Genomic DNA, 22,396 nt, shown 5'->3' with positions numbered 1-22,396 from the left:
ATTCACCTCATTGTTATTCTTAATTCTCTGCATTATATAATATAACTACCAGTTGTTGAAATGTGTACTACAGGATAAAGTTCTTGGCAGGAGAGGTGTTGGTAGGAGACGAATTTCCTGGTTAAAGAACTTGGTTTGCAGTGTCCACCCCGGAACTTTTTAGAGCGGCTGTCAACAAGGTTATGATTGCCAACATTCGGATAGGCACCAGAAGAAGAGGAAGAAGAAGAAGATATATTTATTCACATCATTCTTGGAATGTTATTTGTAATTTCTTGATTCCTCTCTTATTATTTTCCCATATTTTAAATGGTTTCTAGTAAATAGTATAGTCAAAGTCTCTAGTATTCAGTATATTTAGTTTCCCATAACATTTTTTCTTCACCAATATAAAATAGTTCTTTTCCTTGTTTCTTCCTATCGATTTTCAATTTCTTTCTAAAGTGATTATTGTAATTTTTTTAATTGGGGATCAATTTTTGGGGTTTTCCCGTATGCTCACATATTGTTAAAAATAAATAAATGAATAAATATCAAAATTGAATATTATTATCTTAGCTCCGTTATCATTCACCTAATTCTTATTCTTAATTCTTAATTACGGTACAAATTTTGTTATAAAGATAAACAGACATTGAGTAGCTATATTTAGCCATAGTTTGAAGATAAAATCTCTCCATACTATCAAACCATAGTTCCATTCGAGTCGTTATATTTCTTCAGTGATTCTAACTTATTACGGCAAGATAATTGCAAAAGTAATAGATGAACCGCTGTTATTAGGGGCCTCAGGCGTACACTCATTTAACTTATTGCGTTTTCTGAAATGCCAAAAATACTATAAAAGCAGCGGGTGAAATCAGTTCGCAAGTAATTATCCAGCATCCTTGACAGTCGAACAACATGTTTACTTTACTAGCTTCCCTCCTCTTCACAGCTTCAGTGAATGCTATTGAACACCATGACCTCAACCCGGTCAGCACCATAGATGTATTCAGTAAGTAATTGATGATTATAAGGTTTTTATGATTCGTGAATTGGATAAAAGAAGGACTAGTGACTAGAGAATGCATGGAAATTATACATTTAACAGTAAAAGTAATCTCATTTTGAGATTTTCATAATAATTATACTAAATTTGAGATTATAATGAAGGCGAATTGAAACCACTGTTTTCGAGGAATTTTATTCAATTCACTTTTCAATTCCCAATGGATTTAGAATTTTGATTGCGTTGCATTATTATGAACAGTATTTCAATTCAACGTCTCTTTAACTTAACACTGTACGACTAATTGTATGAATGTATAATCCCACGATATTCTATTCAATTTGTTATGTGATCAGGAAACGCTATTGGAGTGATATTGCTAACACAATTTTAGTAAATGAATAAGAGCATCACTTCGAAATGTTTCAATCATAAAGAAATACAAGTTTGAATGATATTTTTCCTGAGTCCAAAATTATTCCATTTTTGAAATTGATCCACCAATAATGCACATATTGTATCATTTCTGCCTCTCATTGATTAATTTTTCTATTTTGCAAGAATTGTTCATTGAAAGGATCAGAACTACTTTAAAATTTTCTACTACTGCTATATTCTACAACTACCAATATTTCAACTACTTCTTATTCATATCACTCTCTCACGAAATATTATTTATTCATCAATTACGTTATTCAACTAAAATCAAAAACTTATACATGGGAAAGTTGTCTCATCTGCAATAATATTAGAGATGTTTCTAAGTTCTAGGATTTAAAAAATATTAGAGAGATCGATCAATTATGAGGAAGTTTTGATCATGAACATTTTTTGAGGGTTTGAGTTGTATAGAGAACTGGAATGAATTATCATTAATTTTATTCACGTCAATAGTTGTGCAAATATTAACCAAATACAGTAACAGTAAGGTCGAGCTTCAATAAAAACAAATTAACGTTGATACTCACCTATTTCAAGTGTATTTCAATCAGCTATTCTTGTGAATATGAGACAATTTACAACTAATTCCGTTCACATCAATAGACCTACCCAATTCCTCTTCTGTTGTATTGAGACGAATACGGAAGGATCATACTATTTAATTATCATGTTATCAGTAGACATATTTATTGAATCATTGATTCACGGATGATTGGATAAATGTGAACAATGTGTCCTGTGCAAGAATGATATTCAAAAATTAATTCAACAGCATAGCGTTCAGAAAATATTATTTTCAACAGACCTGAATCCGATTTCTAGTGATTTATCATTCAAGACTGACTTATTCTAAGACATAGATTCAAGTTCATAATATAATTTAAACTATTATGTATCTATCAGATAGATGAATTATTGGAATTAAATCAAATCACTTTTTAAATCATTACTATTTGTATCTGAATCGAATGGATGAACTTATTAGAAGTATTCGAGTCAAATCATATACAGTTGACTCAATCTTTGACAGAAGATGGAAAATAACTCATAGCTTCGACACAACTTAGCATAAGAAAATATCCCACGGTACAGGGCGTTTATGTTTCAAATTTCACTGTTAACTCGGATCAAGCCGATAGTCTCAGCAGTTCATTCTTGTGAAGTTATTATGGTAGTCTCACATACTGTGCCGACCAAAACAGTACTAATACAGAGTAGTCGTCAGTAATCGGCTTGAATTAACAAAATTCTGCTTGCATTTTGAAACAAAAACGACCTATACAATGGGATATCTTCTTATGCTATCTTTTTATATGCTTATAGCCACTACAGTACCAATTTTAAAATTCCTCACTGTAATGTATATACTGTTCTGTATTGACTGGCTTGAATTAACAAAATTCGGCTTGAATTTTGAAACAAAAACGACCTATACAATGGGATATATTATTATGCTATCTTTTTATAAATGCTTATAGCCACTACAGTACCAATTTTAAAATTCCTCACTGTAATGTATATAATGTTCTGTATTGACTGACTTGAATTAACAAAATTCGGCTTGAATTTTGAAACAAAAACGACCTATACAATGGGATATCTTCTTATGCTATCTTTTTATAAATGCTTATAGCCACTACAGTACCAATTTTAAAATTCCTCACTGTAATGTATATAATGTTCTGTATTGACTGACTTGAATTAACAAAATTCGGCTTGAATTTTGAAACAAAAACGACCTATACAATGGGATATTTCTTATGCTATCTTTTTATATGACTGTAGCCACTACAGTAGCAATTTTTAAATTCCTCACTGTACTGTATATACTGTTCTGTACTGACTGTATATACAGTCTTATATAGTATATACACTATACAATACAAAAGTATTTTGAGTGATAATAGATTGTGATGTATTTTCGCAGCCCACCAGGACTTTTTCGGCAGTGGGGTCATACCAGGCGACTTCAGGAATGCACCAATCAACCCATTCCTGGTGAAGAACTACTTCAAGCATTCGTGTGCGTCGACCGAAGCTTGCTTGAAGGAAGCTCTCATCGCCCACCCATCCATCATCCTCATAAAATCCGAGCTGGATCCCACAGTTCTGCTGGCCTATGTGGCGCCCCAAGGCATCAACTCCATCTTCGAACAAGGAATGTTCAAAACTCTGCGAGATTTCCTGCTCACACCCCACCCAAAGTCCGCAGTTTTCTACTCGCCCAAGATTTTCTACAACGCGCATCTTTCGCACACGCCCGTCTGCAAGTTCATTCTCCCCGACAACTTCAAGATATCCGACCTTCATCTGCTGGCTCACAACAGCGACGAGATTCCCGTGCTGGCACTCTTCGAATCGGCCGATTTTGAGAAATTCAATTTCCACAGCGTCAAACAGTTTGCCAAACTGAATGTGTTCCCTGATATAATTGAGCCCGTTCCTCGTTGTTCAGCATCCACACACCAGCTCCCCTGTATTTTACTAAGTTTCAATCCTCTAATTCTTTTCCAAACAATTAATTTATTCCTACACTCAATACAGCTCAGGTTTCTTAGTTCCAATTCGTAGTTTCAAAGAGACTGATAAAAATAGTTACTTAACTCTTGAAATTTCCAAACCTAGGTAGTATCACAGATTTAAGCCATATATGTTTATTTAGTTCATGGTTGTGTTAAAACAAAAAAGGTTTCTTGAAGCTTCTTGTTCAGCTCCAACATTTCGATTATCGAATCTATCATATCGATTCTTGGAATTTGAATTGGATTAGGAGGTATGTTTCATAATTTACATATCAAACTATTTTGTAGAAGAATCAAGCAATAATTTGTCTTCCATCAATTCTCAATTGATCGAGAATAAAATTTCTAATTGAGGATTAAATTCCAAATAGCAACTTGAAAGTTTTTAATATTATATTCTGTTGATAAATAATCATTCTCGTGTTTCATAATAAATTTCAAATAAATAATGTTATGTAATAAACTTCAGAAATACAATATAAATAGCACAAGGCTTTTATCTTTAGGGCTACTCTTAATATAAATAGAAATACAAATCTCCGTACCCTTTTAAATTATTTTATCACGACATGTTTCGGACATTGATGCCATTTTCAAGTCAAACATGTTGTGATTTCATCAATTTAAAATAATTTTAATCATTTATATTTATTTTAAATAGCACAAGTATTATGTTTTGTATTACTCATGAGATAAAACTCAATCTGAACCTTCGTAAAATATAAGTAGACTTCACATTCATTACGAAGATTTACCAGAACGTAAAGAAGATGTAAATACAGTTCCAGAGAGAATAAAATTATTTTTTATTTTTCTAATCTTGTATTTCTCTCTTCTCAAAACCCGATTACCAAAAACCAAGGTTTTGCGCCAGCGAATAAAAATATTTGGAGCGTACAGAACTTCGGGGTTTTGGATCAATAAATTTATTTCAACATAACACTGATAAAAATACAAAAAATATTTGAGCAAGTACAAGGTTAAACTGAAAACAACCCAAATTTTTCCTTCAGCAATCACAAACCACTGTCAAGTATCTCGGATGTATATTTTGTTGAAAAGATGATATTTTGTATCATACACTTCTATTTCTACTAGAATAATGTGATAATAAAGATGGCTTCAACTACCAGTATATACACTATACAATACAAAAGTATTTTGAGTGATAATAGATTGTGATTTATTTTCGCAGCCCACCAGGACTTTTTCGGCAGTGAGGTCTTACCAGGTGACTTCAGGAATGCACCAATCAACCCATTCCTGGTGAAGAACTACTTCAAGCATTCGTGTGCGTCGACCGAAGCTTGCTTGAAGGAAGCTCTCATCGCCCACCCATCCATCATCCTCATCAAATCCGAGCTGGATCCCACAGTCCTGCTGGCCTATGTGGCGCCCCAAGGCATCAACTCCATCTTCGAACAAGGAATGTTCAAAACTCTGCGAGATTTCCTGCTCACACCCCACCCAAAGTCCGCAGTTTTCTACTCGCCCAAGATTTTCTACAACGCGCATCTTTCGCACACGCCCGTCTGCAAGTTCATTCTCCCCGACAACTTCAAGATATCCGACCTTCATCTGCTGGCTCACAACAGCGACGAGATTCCCGTGCTGGCACTCTTCGAATCGGCCGATTTTGAGAAATTCAATTTCCACAGCGTCAAACAGTTTGCCAAACTGAATGTGTTCCCTGATATAATTGAGCCCGTTCCTCGTTGTTCAGCATCCCACACACCAGCTCCCCTGTATTTTACTAAGTTTCAATCCTCTAATTCTTTTCCAAACAATTAATTTATTCCTACACTCAATACAGCTCAGGTTTCTTAGTTCCAATTCGTAGTTTCAAAGAGACTGATAAAAATAGTTACTTAACTCTTGAAATTTCCAAACCTAGGTAGTATCACAGATTTAAGCCATATATGTTTATTTAGTTCATGGTTGTGTTAAAACAAAAAAGGTTTCTTGAAGCTTCTTGTTCAGCTCCAACATTTCGATTATCGAATCTATCATATCGATTCTTGGAATTTGAATTGGATTAGGAGGTATGTTTCATAATTTACATATCAAACTATTTTGTAGAAGAATCAAGCAATAATTTGTCTTCCATCAATTCTCAATTGATCGAGAATAAAATTTCTAATTGAGGATTAAATTCCAAATAGCAGCTTGAATGTTTTTAATATTATATTCTATTGATGAAATAATCATTCTCGTGTTTCTTAATAAATTTTCAAATAAATAATGTTATGTAATAAACTTCAGAAATACAATATAAATAGCACAAGGCTTTTATCTTTAGGGTTACTCTTAATATAAATAGAAATATAAATCTCCGTACCCTTTTAAATTATTTTATCACGACATGTTTCGGACATTGATGCCATTTTCAAGTCAAACATGTTGTGATAGAATCATTTAAATTTCATCATTTATATTCATTCAATTTCATCAATTTAAAATCATTTATATTTATTTTAAATAGCACAAGTATTATGTTTTGTATTACTTATGAGATAAAATCCAATCTGAACCTTCGTTAAATATAAGTAGACTTCACATTCATTACGAAGATTTACACGAACGTAAATAAGATGTAAATACAGTTCCAGAGAGAATAAAATTATTTTTTATTTTTCTAATCTTGTATTTCTCTCTTCTCAAAACCCGATTACCAAAAACCAAGGTTTTGCGCCAGCGAATAAAAATATTTGGAGCGTACAGAACTTCGGGGTTTTGGATCAATAAATTTATTTCAACATAACACTGATAAAAATACAAAAAATATTTGAGCAAGTACAAGGTTAAACTGAAAACAACCCAATTTTTTCCTTCAGCAATCACAAACCACTGTCAAGTATCTCGGATGTATATTTTGTTGAAAAGATGATATTTTGTATCATACACTTCTATTTCTACTAGAATAATGTGATAATAAAGATGGCTTCAACTACCAGTATATTCCAGAGAGCATAGAATGTAACATTACATTCTATACACCCTGGTTGACTCATTCAAACATGATTAACAAAGGCCATAGTGTACTTCATGCTGTCTGGAGACCTGTGGTCAGCTGATAATTCATCACAATAACTAATAATGGTAATCACAAGTGTCCCAGAAGGTACAATAACAATTACTGATGTACAAGCTCTCCAGAGGTCATGGAATTCACTATAATTTCTCTATCGAGTTCAGTGAGGTGGGTTCACAAGTGATGGGTCCATAGGTGACGAATTCACATTTGACGGATTCAAAATTGATTGATCCATAGGTGATCCATTAACATGTGATGGATCCATAGCCTCCGTAGGTGGCAGATTAAAATTTGATGGATTCATAGGTGCTGTATCAACATTTGATGGATCCATAGGTAAATTATTCATAGGTGTCGGATTAACATTTGATGGATTCATAGGTAAATTATTCGTAGGTGCCGGATTAACAGGTGACGGATTAGAAAGTGCCGGATTCACAGATGACGGACCCACAGACAATGGATTAATAAAAGACGCTTCTGTGGTCACCACAGGTTCAATGAACTCCTGATGAACGGCAAGGTTACCGAGCTGATAAATATGATCAAACCTCAGCTCCTCAAAGTCCGGCCTTCTGAAAACAGCCACCACAGGAATCAGTCTAGAAGCCGTAACCAGCTTAGTGAAGTCGGCGAAATGGAAATCGCTGGGAAAAACGAACCGCTCAACTTCGTGGTTCAGTAATCTGGCGTTGAAAAAACTGCTGAAATCGAAGATGACAGCTGACTTGGGGTCACGTGACTGTAGGAAAGAACGGATGTAGCCGAAGCTGGGGTCGGTGAGAACGGTTTGGATGCCTGATGACGCGAAGGCAACATCGAGGTGATTAGGATTGCTCGACGACTTGGTGACCACGAAGACAGGTCGTCGATAGAGCTGCTCGAGGGTGGTTTCTCGAAGTAAGGCGTTTAGAAGGCCGTGGCTGCTGCTCGGGAGTCGGAACTCGGACTGAGCGATGGGACCCGACTGGAGTGGGCTTGCGTCGTCTAGGTATATCCTGCCGATACCTGCAGCAAAAAACAATAATTTTAACTTGTATCAGGCCAGTATGATGAATAGCAATCCAACGTAATAGCAATCCAATAGTAAAACAACGTTTAAATTGATACAGAATCGTATACACAAGTTATACACAGAATTGATACACAAGCTATTATCGTATACATCATAGCGTGTTCCAATTGGTTCAGCTGATGATTCAAACAAGGGTTGTAGTAAAACTGTCATTGCAAAAACTACAATAATTCGTAGTTTAAGAGTCCGGTATTTTTAATAGCAGTTTAAACGATGTTTTAAATTAGTCCAGGATCTATTATCGTATTTATTATGATGTGTTTCAATTGGAACAGCTGATGGTTCAAACTGGGATTGTGATAAAGCTACCATTGCGTAAACTACAATCATTTCAAAATAGTAATATTTGTTGATGATGAGTTCAAGCAAGTAGCAAAAATGGAGTGGACATAGATACATTGCAAACTATGTAGAATGGAGGAGAAATATTTTATGCTTGGAATTACTGCAAATTCAATTTGTCATTCTTCCCACTATAAAACTATGCCTAACAAGACAAGAGTAATAATTACTTTCCAATTCACTATCTCATGACTCTGTTTCATACTAATATCTGACATATTTATTGCCAATTTCAACAAATGCAAAAATGCTCCACTCAAATAGAATCTCATCACTGTTATATATCCTATTATATTAAGCGAGCAATTTCTGTTTATCTGTTTATATTTTTAAATCTGGTTCTCTGGTTATTTATGTTCGACGAGCAACTTCTGTTTATATGTTTGGATTTTTATAATATGTTTGTATTTCACCGGATCTCAAAAACGATTTTCACGAAATTTGGAACATAGTAGGTTTATGATATAAAAATTCGATTGCACTAGGTTTCATCCTTGGGAAAACTCGCTGAACAACATTAAAAAGATAATTCATCCTTGGCTGAAACAGCTGAGACTTTCGACATCTGTGGATATAGTAAAAAGTGAGCGAGTGATTCTTTGGAAAATTAAAATATCGCATCCCCGAAATTCATAAGCTGACGTATAGCCAGCTGTAAAATATAAACTCGATCATTTTAGAGAGTTGTGTTGTGTTTATCAATGAATAAAAATAACGAGCGAAGCTCGGTGCCCCGATATAGTAAATATTATAATAGCTATAAATTGAATGAAAAAAGACTAAGAAATTGTCAAAAAACCACTGATTTATTGATAATTAGAAAGACCGGTTTCGGTTATTACACCATTCAATTTATATATGGTGTAATAACCGAAACCGGTCTTTCTAATTATCAATAAATCAGTGGTTTTTTGACAATTTCTTAGTCTTTTTTCATTCAATATGAATAATTACCACAATATCAACTTCTCAACTACACAAAAAGTATGGCTATAAATCATCTGTATTTGAATTAATAAAATAATAATAACACTCTAAAATAAACATAAATCCTTCATAGGATCACGATAAGAATAGTTCATAATGAGAAATATATGCACAAATTATGCACTGAGTATATTCTACAATCTCATGCACTTGAGTACGGAATATTTTACTACTTGTATATTCTTCAATTATGTATGATAAATATTCCTGTCAACCAACCAAAAATATCCAATTAACCCACTTCTTGCAGGTGGAACATCATTCTTATCACACCATCCATCAATTTATCATCACAAAATATCCACTGACGAGACTGAAAGTACATTACCCCGAGACTAACATTACACTACTCTGCTATATGATTACACACGTGATAAAGTACGAGACTGATGACTCATATTTCTGTTGTCGGTGCATGTGAGTATCAATGTTGTAGATTGTGTTGACAGGAACTATATGCTCCAATTTAAACTCTAGTACTTGACCCAGTTGAGCGAGCATAAAACACAGTAGTGAGCTATGGTTATATTCACTTCATAGTATCAGCATTGGCTGAATGGCAAGCATTTGTGTTATTGGCAAGGAATACTGACTGTTCAAAGTGAATTACACTGGAGCCAAAGGTATAGTGAGATTCACTCCATAGTATCAGCATTGGTTAGATGGGAAAGGATTATGATATTAACAAGGGAAGCTGACAGATTCAAGTGAATCACACTGGAGCAAGATGGCGACCGTGGACTGATGATGCACCATACATATGTGGCACTCTGTACTCACACTATATTTATGTGACACACTGTATTTTAGGCAACACGGTGTCGTCTTATCGCGTTTGGCCATCTCTCAGCGGACTAGAAACTCGTTTCGGAGAGTAGTGTGTAGTGTGGCCTTTGTGAATGATCTATCACAAGTTCTGTACCCGGCAGACTGACGAAATTAGCCCTGGGAAGCTGCCTCTGTGTGCACCGTGTCAATCTAGAAGTCCACGAACGGACTTGGCCAAATTCCCCGACGCGGCCAACTTCAGCAAACAGTGTTTAAGGTTTCGTTTATTGCCCGATCCCTGAAGGCCGTGACTGACTGACTACTCGTATGCAGTATGCAGCTTTCTCTGTACATTCGACTGGATGTTGTCGAATATTTCACTCTTGTTTCTGGTTGCTGAGAGATCCCACGTTGTGATAGAAAGGGGAAGAGGAAGTAGATTGTGTTTAGGGGATGTGAAGTGGATGTTGGAGAACGAAGGAAGAAGGAGATTATGATGAGGAGAGACGGTGTAGTGGGAGAGAACACAAGGATGAGGAATGAAGAGTATGATAAGTGGGAAACTAGAGAGAGAAGGGGGGAAGCAAAAGGCAGCAGATAAATTGAAGAGAAATGAAGAAAAGATTATGTTAGAAGTCTGTAGGGTCTAAGTAGAAGAAAGGGATGAAGAAAGTGATGACTGAGAAGATTAAGGAGAAGTTTTTGGTTCAACATTTTCCAGTTTTATTCGGAATCTACATATTTTGGATTATTGTTTCTAATTCTGTGAGATTCAGTCATTCAAGATATCTCATTTTTATTGATGATTTGTTAGTTTTTTGTAGCGTAAATTGTTATTTTAATAAGTGATAGTAGCTCAACTTAAAATGTAATTTTGTACTGTAGTAAAAATTTGAGAAAGGACAGTTTTGGGCATAAGTCTGTTGTGCCTTCTCACATAAGTGTGATAATTGTACGTGACTGAATAAATGGATAAATAAATACTCACTCGACAGTAAAGAAAGAGATAGTGGACAAAAATATGAATAAAGAGGACGGTGGATGCTCATCAATTAGGAAGGATTATTGGAATGAAGGGGTTTCAGGAGAGAGGATAAATGAGATAGAAGTAGAGAATAGTACTACTGGAGAATAATAAAAAAAACTATTAGATATTATCAGAGACAAACAAAAATTACGCTTATCCTTTCTCTATGATATTATTGATACAGTACTATCAAACTCCAGTAGATACAACGATGTGCATCTAACACTAAGTTTTAAAGGTATTCCAAATGCATGCAACGTCAAGGAATTCATCATTTACAGTGAAATACACATCGTAATCTGTGATAGAACGTAGACTGGATGTGAAGAATGCAAATTAGTGAGGATACACATTCACAAATCTTGAACATTTTTTGGGAAGAAGAGAAGACGATAATCTTGGTGATCGTTAAAGCTTTATGTTGAAAATGGACGAAGTGAAGCGAATGATTGATTGATTAATTACCTTTATCAAGGGCGAAGTCAGGACTCCAGGTCCTCTCTGCCACACAACCCTATGAGGGAGAAGAATAGACATGAATTGTAGGAAACGATAAATTTATTTTGAATGAGTTGAGAAAATTGAGTATGAATGTGGGAGAGAACAGAGGGAAAGGGGACAAGGATAAAGTCCTAGTGGGTGGTGGGAAGAAAGATGAAGGACAGAACTGAGAAAGAAATGAAAAATTGTGAAATGTAAGAGAGAACGGTGAAAACAAGGACAAGATATGAATTGGTGGAAAAACGAAGGAACTGGGAAAGAACTAAACAAGAAATAGAAAATGGAGAACTGGAAAAATAAAAAGGAGGGTAAGGATGGAGATGTAAGTTAGATGAGAGGGAGGAGGAAGCACAGATAGTAAAACTTGGCCATTGTAGACAAACGATCTTATGCTTTGTTGAAAAGGAAAAGTTTGACCGCACATTTATGGTGGCTGGTGAAATTATCATCCATTAGCGCCAGCTTATTGCCTGGTGACGCATTGCCCAACTTCAAATTACCATTGGTCTGTCTGAATGGCTCTTTAAAAAGGCCGCGCTACTCCCCCGCCCCCACTCAGCACTCGAAGTCGACAACATTGTCGCGTCTAGATCCCACTAACAATACCCTAATCATTATTTCTCATTACTCTCTGATTTTAAACGTTTGATCGCACTTCATTGGAATATTACTTTCGAAACATTGCTGATAATGAATATTGAGACTCGTTCGAAATGATTTCCATTCAATCAATTATTCAAAATTCTCAATAATTGTGAAGAATTTTCCAATAAATAATAAATCATGGAAGAATCCCTTATCAATGCAATGCTTTAGAAGTAATAGTAAGTAGTTATTGATTAATTAAATGTAAATGTAGATTTTACATTATGATTTGTAGATTCTACATAAAGTAAATGTAGATTCCTTCTCAATGTGTTGCATGATGGTTATGCTCTCTAATATTCTGTAACTTACTGAAATAAATTTCAATTTAATCAATATTTTTATGTGTTTTTACAATTTGAAGTTTACAAAAAACTGTTGCACAGCTTAAATGTAAATGTTCACCTAGTAAGCACTGTATTACAGGACTTGTAAATTGTAATGGAATAGACCATAAAATAGACCATAGAAACCTCATAACACAATTGAAATTGATATTATATCTTATCAGTCATATCACAATAAGAAATTGATTGTCTGTTAATTCAATTGATAGGTCTATATTTGTTTTGAAATACAAATAGATATATTAGCCTGATTGACATTTATCACTAATTGTCACATCATCCAATCATTGAAATCATTCATATTACTGAATTGAAAATTTTTTTCGGTTGAAATGAAGACTTCTCAGTTCTAGCTTGTACTATGTGGTAATTGTGGTTTTCCTGTAAAGTTTATTCAATTACCAAAGCCTCTGCTACTTCTCCTTCTTATTAATAAATATTTTCATTGAGTAGTTTGACTTTCGACCAAAAGAAAAATGTTACCTTCTAATACTATCCTATCACCCAACGTTGGTGTATAATTTTGTATACTAGTGTTATTGATACAAAATGTTATCTATTCATTTATAATGTCAAGGATCTACTCACTGTACGTTGGTACAATCTCTGGAACACTGATGTCATCTCCATTGATTAATGTGAACCAAGAAATCAGAACAGATAAAATTAAAAAATAGTTTTTCATTTCAACTCCAGGAAAACACAAAACTTTCCGCTCGAACTCTAGAAGATTGTTTACAAACACTCGAAGAATTCTACTGTGCATTTGAATTTATATTTAGGACACAATCTGCCTGCGGTCGGAGTGAGATAACAGTGCAACCTGTCTCTTACAAAGGCCACTAATGAATGTCATTAACTGTTTTGTTATGAAACGGACTTTATCAATATCAATCCTTTTACTAGCTCTTAAGATGAGAATATAAAAAACTGTGTTTTTCAATAATTACCACTAATCAAATAAAAATGAAAAAGCCTCTTAATCAGAAAATACTTCCAGAATAATAATTTACATATTGTCAATAATCAGTAGAAAATAAGCATTAATTCAAATCATTGATTTTGTACAAATATTGGACCGGAACGTTATTTCCCATTTCATGTATAAATGAATCACAGATAACAGATATCATGAGATATGCTATCATAGGTAAATATATGTTATCCATTAAGAATAAATTCAATCATGAACTGAATACAATATATTTTCTTTATGCTCAAATTTAACCGCGGTTTGATGATGGCATCAGATAATATGCTACGAGAGCAGTTGAATTCAATAAACCCACATTCAGTCAGACTTTATCCTTACATTGGAAGAGTATTTCGTAGCCTCTAATGATTGAGAAGAGTCAGAAACGGAGTAGAATATAATGTCATGTTGAGATTGTCTCTGAATACACAATAATTACAATTGAAATATCGATTATGTGTTTATGTCATTGATGAATGAATAAATAGATATCATCACAACTTGATTTATAGTTAATATACCTTGATGTTACAAATGATATGATGGTTCATAGGATAATAATCATAAATGAAAATAATCATCTCAGTACCCTTATAGATAATTTTGCCACTATTTTCGGCTACTAATGCCATTTTAAAGTTTTCAAGTTGAATGTGACATTAGTAGCCGAATCATGTAGTGAAGAAATAATTTATAAGGGTACTCAGATTAATATTTTCATTCATATTAGTAGCCATAAAGGAAAAAAAGACGACAATAATTATGTAGCAAATTTATTATTATTAGTCAGTTCAGAATGGAATAGAACCTCGAATGCAAAGTGGTTCTCTTTTAAATACGGAACAGTGTGGAATAAATATTTTTCGGAATTATTTCACTCAATTTATTCGTGAATAAACGATGTGCACCATTTATTTATTCAACCTTTAATACCACTAACGTATAGAATTAAATTCAAGAGATTCCTGGAAGAAAGATCTTGCTTGATACTTCAATTTAACTAGCAATTTCAAGTTGCTAGAAGCTTGAAATATTAAACTGAACACTGTCTGTGGGAGTGAAGTTTCTGAATAACCTGTCATTTGAAATCCTGTATAGCAGCAAAATAAGCAAGGCATCTGTCAGAGACTACTTATGAGGCTTTTTAGTAAGAAACTGACAAGATGTCATTCTCCAACATTCATTATATCAAAAATTTATGGAAACGTCTCCGCAGAAAATTTATAATGGAAAAGTATTGTTCTATTTCTGAAAATTGTTTCAAGGTTATCAACTCAAGGTGTTCAACTTTAACAAAAACGCTCAACTCTTCAATTTACTACTCAGCTCATCCCCACAACCAACTCAAGTTTTCAACTCCAACAACAAGCAACAGTTGAAACGATAATAATGGTCACAGTAAACCCAAGTATTCAAATGTGAATTTCGAAGTATGATAACTATAAATTCATCAGTTAAAAGATAAAATTTTGAAAAATCATTAGCCTAAAGTCAATCTTCAAAGTCAAAAGCCAGAAGTTCAATAAGAGAATCATCTCCATTTGATCAATTAGAGATGTAAGAACAGTTATTAAAAAAATAAATGTTTATTATAAACGATGATGGGGTACACAACATTTTCAAATATAAAAATAACAAGAAGTAGTATCAAAAAGGCTAGTGAAGTGGATGACTAGTGGATGCTGTTCTTGATGAGAACAGGGACTGGGCTCTCGACGACAGGCTCAATAAAATCAGGGAAGACAGCAAACTTGCCAAAGTCGTAGATGCTGTCAAAGTGGTAGATATCAAAGTCAGATTTCTCGAAGAAGGCGACGAATGGAATATGCTTGAAGCTGGCTGCGATTTTGGTAAGTTGTCCGACGTTGAAGATCTGGGGAAGAATGACGCCGTCCAGTTGAGACTTGTACAGTCTAGTGTTGAAGAACTGGTGAGGAGGGAAAACTAAGGCGTTCTTCTCGATGGGCGTCTGCAGGAAGTCCTTGAAGATCTTGAAGTTAGGGTCGGTGAAGATGGACTGGACTCCGTCAATGGCGAGGGCCAGCTTGAACTTGGCTGGGTTCTCCAGCGATTTCATGATGAGGAAGACTGGGTTCTGGAAGATCTCCTTGACGTGAAGGTCGGAGGGAAGGGGTGATCCTGTCTTGAACCAGTCGGCGTAGTTGGAGACTGGAGACTTCACGCAGAACGGCCCGAAGCAGAATGGGCTCACAGCGTCGAAGTCAAAACCGGGGAGGTTCGGAGCATTATGGGTGAAGAATTTCGAATCTGGAAAATGGATTTACGATAAGTAACAAGCTTTGATATCTAGAAAGCGTCACTTCCACCTTCACGTTGATGTGACGTATACAAATTCATAATCTCAATATTAAATTTTTATTATTTGACTTCATTGAGAATTCAATTCCAATTCAACTCAATTTCAATTCAATTCAATTTTCAATTTATAATTGCATCCCAAACATCCGAATAATCAGACTGAGGATAAGTAAAAAAAATGGATTTGGAGAACGGATTTGAGTATGAATGATAGTGACTTTCCACCTTATCTCTAATATGATCAGGAAGAATTATACAACTGGATTCGACAATGAGCAATAACATTGATGGGAAACTTTCAATCTCTGATCAGTTACGTTTTGACTACATTCATCAATACATGATACATGTATATTTTAACTACCTTGGTTCAATGAATACATGGATACAATACATAATCCATATAATATTTATGTCTGATCATGAATCCAAAAATCCATGAATATTTCAATCACCTTGGTACAATGTATAATGTACTGACAACACTGATCTATAATGTATAAGAGTAGTCTACATAAGATGTTACGTGTAAGTTGAACGTATAGGTGCGTACAGATTTACGCGCCGCGAACATGAGCAATTCACTTTCAATCAGATGAAGCCAAGCTTTTTATATCTATGTCTTACCGTTTCTGTGAAAATACAGATATAATCAGCTGATTAAAATTGAATTGCTCATGTTCGCGGCGCGTATAACTGTATGCACCTTAATAGGAACCCACAAATGATTTTCAAAATTATAAATAATGAATCCTATACAATTGAATAAAGAAGGATTTTAAAAATGATTAACAATCAGAAATGATAATCGTCTTGTTCATGTATATTGGATAATCAAAAGTGAAACAATGTGTATCATAAACGATTAGGTATTGTAGTTCAAAATCGTTTGTTAGTAGAATCTTCAAATTTTAAAATAGCGATTGCATTCTTTCGAGATATCAGTTAATTTACAAATAATAAAATCCAAAAAATTTAAATTTAAACATAAATGTGATCACTGAAGGTGCAATCCCTGAGAGGCGACGCGTCTCGAACGACACGTGTCGACACGCCTCCAAGGAATTGGATCATTAGATTTAAATTTGATCATTTTAGACAGTAATGTGAGGTTTGAACCAGTCCAAATTTATCAAATATTGTATTGGAATTTCATTTAACTATAATATGCCTTGGATTTCCATTGAATGACAGAAGTAATGATTTTGAGAATTGACATTCATGATAAAAGTAGGCTAGTTTTCATAATAACTACTTCGAAAACGGAGGGAGTGTTTGAAACTAAGGAGGGAATGACAATAATATTATGAGATAGCACAAATTTTCAGAATATCCTGACATTCTGAATCTTTGTACTCTTAAATATGGCAAACAGCATCCTTTATAACATACAGCAAAATGTTAATCAACAAACTGTAAATTATGTTACTCACTGTAAAAGTTGATTACGCTCAATGGAGACTCAACATGGCCTCCAATGGTAGTTGCTACACACAAGCTAACAGTTAAAAGTAAAGACAACATCTTCGAAGTAAGCAGCTAGAATGGTTTTGATAGATGATGGAGATGAACTACAGATGAACAATGTCGGTTGGATGCATTTATACTGAAGCTGTAAGCCTCGCGGCTATTTTCGACAAAATCTTTTGCGTTCTACTGTTATTCATCTGAAGAGTGTTATTGGCATGTTGGATTACCAGCTATGGAATAATACACCAGTGTGGTCTATGAAGAAAAATCTTCTAGAGAATATATGGCTACTCTAAGTTGGATTCCAAGGAAACTAAAGAAATAAATAAATGACTGGCGTTTTTACTTTGAATTAAACAATTCAATATTTGATTTTGACAACCAAGAAGATGGTGGAACTGCCGAAAGATCTCGTTGTCACAGTGAATGATCAATTCATTTATTGTAAAATATCTGACTGCTAGTCGTTTTTTCTAATAGCTAAAAGTGATTTAATAATAAGCAGTTCGTGATGGTAAACAACATTGAAGAATCCAATATTTATTTTAATTCATACATGATATATAATGAGAATAGAATATCAATGATAATTATCCGAACTAGAATTGAAAAATTTCTGTCATGATCCAGAGTTGGAAAAATAAGTGTTATGCATTTACATAGCGTAAATACATAAAATTGTGTTGCAGCTTTCAAAGTCTCATTCAGAATAAGCTTTTATGTAGATTATCAGTGCCGTGTTTATGATCGATTCTTCAGAACATTGTTAGCCAAGCACGCTTTGATTAATAATAATAATCTCTCTGATTGCCAATAAATTGCAACCAGAGGAGTTTATTGACAAAATATATACATGATTGTTATATTATACATACAAAAGTTGCTAATACTAAACTTAGTTCTAATTATGATACCCCACTATAATTGACCGAACGAAGTGAGGTCTAAGATTCAAGTCGACGGTTTGGCATTTCTCTTAATGTTTAAATGTTTATATATTTATATGTTGCGCATTTACGGCGAAACGCGGTAATAGATTTTCATGAAATTTGACAGGTATGTTCCTTTTTAAATTGCGCGTCGACGTATATACAAGGTTTTTGGAAATTTTGCATTTCAAGGATAATATAAAAGGAAAAAGGAGCCTCCTTCATACGCCAATATTAGAGTAAAAATCATACTATAGAATTATTCATCATAAATCAGCTGACAAGTGATTACACAGATGTGTGGAGAAGCCTGTCTATTACTGTATTTGTATAAGTTCTATAGTTTCAATCAAAGACATTAGAGAGGTATGCATCTTTAAGCTGGGTTTACACCAAAGTTATTAACAAAATGGTTATAACTTAATCCTTATAGATTCTATTAGATTGAACGGAAGTTGACAAAAACATATGCTCATCATGTGTATGATAAGTTATGTTCAATCTAATATAATCTAAAAGGATTTAGTTATTAACATTTTTTTAATAAATTTGGTCTAATCGCAGCTTTATGGTCTTTGGTCTCAATATTTTGTTTTGCAGTCATGGTATTATTATGCGTGCCCATCAGTATCAATATTCTCACATTCGAAAAAACTAATTCAATAGGTGGAAAAAATAAACATATGAACTAAATAATGCTCGAGAAATTATAATATTTTTTATTCGAAAAAATTAATTTTCATCAGATTGAAAGATCATCACGGAACTGGATGAATTATATCATATGAAATACAAATTCAAACGTGAACTGAGTTTGTTAACATTTAAAACAGTTGACATCTGGTCGTCCACATTGAAATGGAGAGTAGAGGTCTCTTTGAAGGAGACTGGATAAATAAGGAAAGATGGCGATTGGGGTGCGAGAAGCGACACAACTGAAGTTGCAAAAACTCGCTATATATATATATATATATATATATATATATATATATATATATATATATTATATATATATATATATATATATATATATGACATCTGGTACTTGGTCACTCAGAAACAATATTCACTAAACCAATCTCAAAAATACACACACTATGAGAACTCAAGTTCACTTTTTCTTACCGTTTACTTCCAAATCATACCAAGTTTATTCATTCAAAATATGTAGTGAGTTTCTCTGAAATCAATACTTCAATACTTCAAGCTATTAGAATTGATGAAAATTTACAATTCCATATTGGATCAATGTATTCAATATATTAGTTTCCCAGCGAATGTGAAGTTCGTAAATTATATGCTCAGTCATTTCCTGAATTTAGTTGGATGAATTTTCCACAACAAAGTTATATCCAACAATTTTCAACACAACCGATTCTACAGAGCAAAAAATTACCAATATTCAATAGTTTAGAATTTTGAGTTTGAAAAGGTTAATGGAAACGCCAAAATCGACTGCAAAGCGTTGATAGCACGTGTTTGCTCAGTGTGGGGAAACCTGTTAGTTGGATAGAGCAGTCTGTACTGAAAGGCATTCAGGTGAAGTTGAGCAAAGTTATAGCCGTCAGCATTCGGCCTGTGTAAATCAAGGTTGTTTCTGAAGTCATTCTGCACACTCTTGCACCCAGGGCGATCGAGTCTGCCAGTGGGTTACTGATGGGGTCCCTTCCTTCTCCCTGCATCCATCAGGCTAGGGGATAAGATCCCTTAGGGCAGAGAGGGAGAAGGGAGCCTCTGAGAAGGACCAGCTTGGTCCGCCATTATTCAATTGCATGAACTTGCGAACGTAAGTTGCAAAGGTGTCGCAACCAGTATAAGTTGTTTCCTTAAGAAGTTCTGTCGCAACGAGTATTTTTTCAGAAGTTGTACCATTATCCATAGCTTAATTTTTTGACAACAATTTATTCGGATTCTTAACACTTTTTTTATAGAGACTTTGTGACCTAATATCCACTGTTGGGTGGTAATATAGGATATGATTACTGATAGATTCACAGAATTTCCTTTTTTTAATTGACATTTGGTTCAATCAAAGATATGAAGCTATGAATCATTGTTGTTCCCCTATGTTTCAGTAAATCCTCTATAATTTTGCTATAGCATATTCTAAGGCAAATGATTGTATCTATTTCCAGCGCACAAACCTAGGTTTTGCAATCATTGTCAGATTGAAAACGAGTTATCTTCAGTTTAAGAATCGATGTGTTGATTGGAATCTTATTATGTATTTTTTGCTTATCTATTATTTCTATGGTTCATACATTGTATTCATTGTATTGTTCTCAATTTGATTGATTGATTGATGATCTTAAAAAACATACCGTCATTTGAGGCGACTTTAGACACTTCCTAAACATAGTAAAAAGTATCTGAACTGAGTCACTTGGGAGACCAATTTATTTTAGTGTTAATCTCTATTTTTTTTGGTGTGGTGGTGAGTGGTGATAGAAGGAAGCCAACATCGCATGCCTAACTGCTGTATTCCCAATTTTGGAATTACGGCATGCTTGCTGGTTGAACAAAATATCTGGATACAAATCAGTTTGATTATCGGATGCTATTGCTTTAGTTTTGTAGCGTTATAATAGAGTGAAAGTGAAAGGGGTAAAGCGACCCATAGTCAACTCTCTGGTCCACGAACTGAACGTGTCTAATAGGTAGGAATAATATAAATCAATATGAAAAACAAACAACCAAGAATTGAAATAAATTTCACACTTTTAAAAATGACATAGCCCAATATAGTTTTGTCACCATTATGATAAAATATATTATCAAATCATTGATCCCTCTGTGAGTCAACCCATGATTCACTGGAAATAATGATCCCTCAGAAGATTTCAGCTTACGAGGCTACAATACTCACTTTTCCAAAACCAGTGTTGTGATTTAAGTGCTAGAGGACACTTATTTCTGAGAGAACGAGAACGTGGTCGCCTAACCGCCAGCAGATGTAGACTTTCTACGGAGAAAGGGGTTGAAATTGGAGAATAAAAGTAAGAAAGAGATGGTGAACATGGAGGGTGAGTAAGAGAGACTTAGCGAGAGAGTGATTGACTCTCAAAGCGTTCAAAAGTTGGCCCAAGTACCATATAGCATGGCGGCGTATTGCCCTCCTGAGAATATGTGTCACAACCGAGAAGGGAGTGACCCAACTACTTTCAGACATATTTTCCTTTCTCACTTACTCCCTCTTCTTCTCACCTTCTCGACATTTTTCTTCTCTTTCCTCCGCGAAAAGTCTGACTCAACTTTCCCAGTTACAGGCCTCCTTTCAATGGTGTATATCAACTAGTCTCGGCTTCGGCTCGCGACTTCATTTTTCATCCGATTTAATCTTTGCTGCCTTCCACGGACTGGATTCGAAATAATCACTGCCTCGCAAGCTGCATTTACGCTGTTTTCTATTTTTTTGTTTGGTTTATTGTTTCGAACACCACTAACTTCTTATTTTCAAGGGGGTATGAGTGATTTGTTTGTGGGAGTTATCATACATTTTCCAACACTATTACAACTCTTTATTAAATCATGATTGGAAATCAGAATCGAATCATTGAAGCTGCACATTGAAACACTGGAAATTCATTTAAGATACGAAATAGGCTAGGGGAACCTTTAACCAATTCGAAGCAATGAATCTGGAGTATTCATGCAGAAACCATAGTTTGATCAATTCACTACCAATTAAGATATTACAGAGAATAATTTGGCTTAGTGGTTTTGTGTTTTGTATATGTTTGGACTTTTTAACATCAAAATGAACTTTATTCCGAAGTGAAAAGTGTAAATTCAAAGTATTGTGCTCACTATAACCTTAGTGTCCGGTTTCCCATTAGTGAGCTTTGGACTATATACGGCAAGGTGGAACTACCCTTGGGTCTCCCCACCATTAAAAGCCATATGCTAATAATAATAGAAAAACAGAGAATAATAAGTAGTAATAAGTTTGTGTACTAAGAATGATTATGATATACTTTTCAGAAACATGGTATATTGTGAGTCAATATTATTATTACATACTCAAA

At 34.3% G+C, this 22,396-nt stretch overlaps 4 protein-coding genes across 4 annotated transcripts; 2 read left to right on the top strand and 2 right to left on the bottom strand.

Moving 5' to 3' along the window:
* Positions 1-863: 863 nt before the first annotated feature.
* Positions 864-4,772, top strand: LOC120352450. The gene is given in 3 exon segments (XM_039433025.1): positions 864-997; positions 3,360-3,888; positions 3,890-4,772. Coding segments are annotated over 3 exon segments (654 nt in total). The 5' UTR covers positions 864-903; the 3' UTR covers positions 3,921-4,772.
* A 298-nt stretch (positions 4,773-5,070) lies between these two features.
* LOC120352214 lies at positions 5,071-6,626 on the top strand. Its single transcript, XM_039431960.1, is given in 3 exon segments — positions 5,071-5,086; positions 5,150-5,668; positions 5,671-6,626. Coding segments are annotated over 3 exon segments (576 nt in total). The 3' UTR covers positions 5,712-6,626.
* A 59-nt stretch (positions 6,627-6,685) lies between these two features.
* LOC120352449 lies at positions 6,686-13,493 on the bottom strand. Its single transcript, XM_039433024.1, has 2 exons — positions 13,269-13,493; positions 6,686-7,996 (listed from the first exon to the last, which is right to left on the bottom strand). Exons 1-2 carry the CDS (start codon positions 13,444-13,446, stop codon positions 7,146-7,148), a joined length of 1,029 nt encoding a protein of 342 aa, XP_039288958.1. The 5' UTR covers positions 13,447-13,493; the 3' UTR covers positions 6,686-7,145.
* A 1,725-nt stretch (positions 13,494-15,218) lies between these two features.
* LOC120352448 lies at positions 15,219-21,540 on the bottom strand. The gene is given in 3 exon segments (XM_039433023.1): positions 15,219-15,921; positions 21,238-21,390; positions 21,393-21,540. Coding segments are annotated over 3 exon segments (897 nt in total). The 3' UTR covers positions 15,219-15,325.
* Between the last annotated feature and the right edge of the window lie 856 nt (positions 21,541-22,396).

This window comes from Nilaparvata lugens, chromosome 7 (assembly GCF_014356525.2).
Source record: "Nilaparvata lugens isolate BPH chromosome 7, ASM1435652v1, whole genome shotgun sequence".
NCBI classification, from domain to species: Eukaryota; Metazoa; Arthropoda; class Insecta; order Hemiptera; family Delphacidae; genus Nilaparvata; species Nilaparvata lugens.
The sequence above is the reverse complement of the archived record's forward strand: the minus strand, read 5'-3'. Positions and strand labels throughout refer to the sequence as shown.

Bases quoted from the DNA above. Each gene is read 5' to 3' on its own strand.
- LOC120352449 (XM_039433024.1), bottom strand. From the start codon at position 13,446: ATGCACAGTAGAATTCTTCGAGTGTTTGTAAACAATCTTCTAGAGTTC. The intron at 7,997-13,268 runs GTGAGTAGATCC...TTTTTGCTGCAG, and splicing joins AGAGATTGTACCAACGTACA to GTATCGGCAGGATATACCTA.